Source organism: Etheostoma cragini, chromosome 4 (genome assembly GCF_013103735.1).
Source record: "Etheostoma cragini isolate CJK2018 chromosome 4, CSU_Ecrag_1.0, whole genome shotgun sequence".
NCBI lineage: Eukaryota > Metazoa > Chordata > Actinopteri > Perciformes > Percidae > Etheostoma > Etheostoma cragini.
This window is the reverse complement of record NC_048410.1, coordinates 11,922,107-11,927,340: the sequence shown is the minus strand read 5'-3', so window position 1 is coordinate 11,927,340 and position 5,234 is coordinate 11,922,107. Positions and strand designations below refer to the sequence as shown.

General features: G+C 37.8%; 1 protein-coding gene across 2 annotated transcripts; it reads left to right on the top strand.

Moving 5' to 3' along the window:
- Positions 1–2,323: 2,323 nt before the first annotated feature.
- rabif (RAB interacting factor) lies at positions 2,324–5,234 on the top strand. 2 transcript variants are annotated; one of them, XM_034868670.1, is made up of 3 exons: positions 2,324–2,460; positions 3,078–3,229; positions 4,752–5,234. In XM_034868670.1, the coding sequence occupies exons 2-3, from the start codon at positions 3,086–3,088 to the stop codon at positions 4,998–5,000; spliced, it is 393 nt and encodes a 130-aa protein (XP_034724561.1). In that variant the 5' UTR covers positions 2,324–2,460; positions 3,078–3,085; the 3' UTR covers positions 5,001–5,234. The 2 variants fall into 2 exon arrangements, with proteins under 2 accessions (XP_034724561.1, XP_034724562.1); XM_034868671.1 differs by lacking the exon at positions 2,324–2,460 and having other exon boundaries at positions 2,935–3,229.

The window sequence follows — 5,234 nt, the reverse complement described above, 5'->3', positions numbered from 1 at the left end:
CCATATGGGGTTTAAAATGTGTTATGTATGATTGATATAAACTTTTAGTATTCCTGTGCCTTAGGCCAATGGAAATAAAACGGCCTATCTTAACAGTCAAGGGAGCTTCGTGGATTTCCAGATGTTGACTTTTCTTGTTTTCCTTGCCATATATACAATCGAAATCATTATTGAACTTACAACTCCATGGATAGGTTGTATCAACTGCTGTTTAAGACTCCTTTTTCTAGATCAACTTATTCGAGCTTTATTACAAAGACTAAAACAATGTGTATTCTTGACTTTGTGTAATGTCCTGTGTAGAAAGTGATAAATCATACATTTCACGGAAATGTAAACATAAATATTTATTAATGGTAATCTTGGAAAAATATTGGAATAAATTTTTTTTCCACATGTCCAAACATTGTGTCCAATTGTTTCAAAGCCAATACATTTGCAAATGTCATTTAGCAGAAAATCCATAGACCGTTAAAGAAACTCTACTGGATTTCAATCATTTATGTCGGATATCCTTTGCCTTCGACTTTTTTTGTGTTGGCATTTTAAACTCCAGTTGATTTATGAGGACTATGGTTAACCTTTTCTCAAATCTCTGCAGGCTAAATCCAGACAGCAAGCTCCGTCCAATCTGACTTGTCTGTTGCACGACTAAAACAATTTTCAAACGTACAATGTTCCACCAAAACAAGTTATTTCCCAGTCTATTTTGCAGCAGGACCGCGGCTTTTCTCCGGTGCTCTGGAGCACCGCCCGAGATGATTGTGATTGGTTCAAACCAGAGCAGGGTCTGGCAGAGCGAGACTTATCAGCAGTAAGCAAGTGGGTGAAGATAGTAATGGGCAAATTAAGCTTTGGTGAAGCACTGAACAACTTAGAGGAATTGTTTTGCAAGTGGGTTCATTAGTGGATGCTTCAGTAACAGCAACATCGCCTGATTAAGTGACAAGGCTGCATCTAAATTATCCCAACAAGCTAGTGGACAGGAGGCTTTTAGACTAGTGACACACAGTATACTAACAATGGGATACCACTTTTTAAAAATAAATATTGATGAATTTGTGTATTGGTATTGGGGAAACAGGAAAATATGGCACAAGCTGGGTGTGCTTGTGTAACAATGGCTTGGGGGTATGTGGGATTTTATATCTTAAAACAGAAAATATTTTATTTTTTGTTATTACTGGGTCCTATGTATTTAAAGGGTTTATACAAAAGTGAATTATGCAACAACAACATTAGAAAATTAATTTGGATCATGCAGTGCACTCCACTAACTCCTATAAACTTCTCTCCCATAATCTGTTGATGGACATTTTCTTCACTCTCCTCTATCAAGACATCTGATAGGCTGAATCCTGTATCTAGTCTTTTATGAGGAGCTCAACAGAGATGTTATCGTGCCTCTTGCGTTGAATGCATAGTTTGCGTTTGCGTCCGTTTTCACAAAATATACATAACTAGTTTAAACAACCTCTCCTAACAACTGCTCATGCCAGGGCACAAGACCCAGTGGTGCCTGGAATTACTTCAGCTTGTTTTGGACTGTAGTTGCAGCCGTGCGATGGCCTCAGTTGAGAGTCGTCCTGGCTTGATGCCTCCACCAGTCAACTTAACCCACTGACCTGGTAGAAACTCTCCAGATGCTGCCACCTAATGTGAGTGTAAATGACACTACAGCATCAATCTAGGCAAGCATGTTATATAGGGCAACACAGACATACATCTCTAGTCTCATCCGGGTAGAATTCTACTGTAAAGGGCTTCCCAAAAACCAGTCTGGGCAGCCAGGATTTATAATTTTTATATGTTCTACTTAAATACACTACATTATATGCAGAAATCATGTATATTTTACTCAGTTACATTTATTTTAAAGCTATAGTTACATTACAAAACTCTGTTTACAGAAAGAAATGCACAAAAATGAAAAATCAACACTGACGTGTCACACTGCATTACAGATACTTATACTTATATTTCTAACACTTTGCCGCAAATACAATGTACTTTTACTAAAGTTAACATTTAAATGAAGGCTTTTTACTTGTGGAGTATTTTATATTGTGGTATAATAACATCTAAACGAAGTAACAAGTAAAACATCAGAATATTTCTGCCACCATTGCATAACTCAAATTTTTATCTTCACAGAGTTTGGCTATATCTTCTGTGATAAATGCATAATTTATTGTACATTTCCATTGTCAAATAGCTTAGTCACAATTATTAATTTCTACATTACATTTATTTTCAAACGTCAACAGAGATGGCAGAATTATTATTAACTACAGAGCCTGTTTGTTTGTTGGGGAACCAAAGCACATTCATGTGTTTCCTGACGAGAGCATTTATTGACTGGCACACTTCAATACCAGCTAGAATGCTAGCCTAGGTTTAGCAAAGTCTGTCTTACTACGTTATTGTCGCATTCAACCTTGTCTTTACGTCAACATTTAGGTACGTCTTATTTGACTTTATTCAAGACTGGGTAACTTTTCATAGATGTGTAATGTTGTAATTTTCCTGGTCTTACGTCTGTTGCATTCAGTGTTAGCACAGATAGCATAAATGCAAAGGGTGGGGTTTACAGTTTGTCGTTTATCTGGCTAGCCTTTAACGTTAATATTTCATACTGTAGTTCAGCTTTAAGATTTCCAAAATAAATAATTTTTGGGTAATAATGAATGTAGACATTTGTGAGTACAACTATTATCTTCAATATAATACACCTATTATTCTTTTGCTGAGTTTCTTTCTCATTGGACTTCCGCACTACAAAGGTTCCGAAGATTTGTAGTTCCGGCCTCTCTCTCTCTCTCTCTCTCTCTCTCTCTCTCTCTCTCTCTCTCTCTCTCTCTCTCTCTCTCTCTCTCTCTCTCTCTCTCTCTCTCTCTCTCTCTCTCTCTCTCTCTTTTTTTCTCTCCCTCTCTCTCTCCCTGTGCGCGCCGCATCTTTCTTTTCGTTAAGATAGCACTTTAAGCCAGTTAGCCCTTACGGGTTCCTTGGTTTAGTTTGCTAGGTACGATCCCTCGCCTGTTTATTGCATACATCAGAGTGAATCTGCTGTTTGTCAGGGTTCAAGATGGACAACAATCAACAGTCCCAAGCAAGCACGGACCGCTCCGACCTGGTTTCTGAGGACGGCAAGAATAGCAAGTCTGTCGTGTGTCAACGCTGCGGATCCAAGGTGCTGTGCCCTGGGGTGGCTGTGTTTGCAGAGAAAGAGGTATGTCTGAAATTAGGAGATGGGCTAACAGTAGTGGCTGATATATTGCTTTAGGGGTATTTAATCCGTTTGTTCTCAAGTAATCAACCTAATAGTGTTGTACAGCACAATTTCTTCCAAGGTACAATGCAACTATGCACATTTACTCATGTGTACTTTTACACACTATTTCTTTACATAACTATTTCTTTTTTTATGCTACTTTACACTCCAATACTGCTCATAGGGAAACATTGTACTTATTCCAATGGATTGATGGCTTGCAAATACATTTACCAGATGAGGTTGTTACATTCAAAACATATGATCCATTTCTAAAATATGACTGATTATAGATTAAACAACCCAATTTAATATCTTCACCTCAACCAACTACAACAGTAAAATATTACTTACATATGAATGCATTAGCAATCTAGTATGATAATGTTTGATTGTGAGACACTTACAGGGGTAGTGTCTATGCTTTGAGTACTTTTACTTTTGATAATTTAAGTACATTTAGCTAATAATGCTTAAGTTATTTTATTTAAGTACTAAAAATTGATGACTTTTACATGCAATGGATAGAAGGAAAAATGTATTTAATAAAATTTCAGCAAATTTGGGACGCTAACTTGATGCCATCTGTGAAAAAGCTGCCATTAAAGAGACGATTGCTTCTACAAATGGACAATGATCCTAAACACACCTCAAAATCCACGTTGGATTACATAAAGAGGCGTAAACTGCAGGTTTTGCCATGGCCTTCACAATCTTCCGATCTCAACATAATGGAAAATCTATGGATAGACCTTAAAAGAGCAGTGTGTGACAGACAGGCCAGAAATCTCAAAGAACTGGAAGACTTTTGTAAGGAAGAATGGGCAAAGATACCTCAAACAAGAATTGAAAGACTCTTGGTTGGCTACAAGAAGAGTTTACAAGCTGTAATACTTGCCAAAGGGGGCAGTACAAGGTATTAACTCTGTAGAGTGCCCAAACCTTTGCAGATGCCATTTCTTTGGTTTTCTGTTATTTTGAAGTGTAAATGATGGGAATGAAATCTAAGTTTTTGTGACATATTATACTGATCTGTCATTTGATGCCTTTTGGAGATTTGTCCATCTTTACTTGGCTTCTTAATGCACATTAATACACATTTTTACCTGGCGTACCCAAACTTTCGAGCCCCAATGTACAAGAGCAACTATGCTAAGACAGGTACACCAGTAAATTGCTTTAGGATTATTCAAAACCAAATAACTTATACACTGAGAGCATAATATTCTACTGAGGCCATTCAAAGCTTTGTATACCAGGAGGAGGATCTTGAAAAGAAACCGGGAGCCAGTGGAAGTTTCTGATGATGTATTCAGATTTTTATATATCTTTCTTCCAGCTAAGAACATACAACGAAAGACATGATGAATGCATGGCAACCTTTTCATACATATACTATGTCCATAACTACCGCAATACTGATTTTGAGTTATTTTAGAAGTGGTTTTATCTCATCTGAGGCTGTGTTTTCTCCCACCAGCTGTTCCTACCATCCATGCGGAAAAAGAGCGGCCTCAGCACCACAGAGGGCTTAGTGGACGGGGACACACTGACCGCCCACTGGTTTGTGGATGACATGTACACTTTTGAGAATGTGGGCTTCACTAAGGACGTGGGGAAAATCAAGTATCTCATCTGTGCAGATTGTGAGATTGGACCAATTGGCTGGCACTGTTTGGATGACAAGAAAAGTTTCTATGTTGCTTTGGAAAGGGTGAATCATGCATAGTCTAAATGCATATGTGAGCTCACATGAACTTGAAAAAATGTGTTGGCAGGCTATGCATCACTTAATGGATGGATATACTGCCATAGTTGACCCCAACCTAATCCATCACACACACTTACTTATGTTATGTGGACATTGTTTATGAAAACAGGACTGTGTCATTCTCATTCTCCTATATTACACTGACAACAGTATGATCATCCTGTTCTAATAAAGATGTTTTTGGGAAGCTGA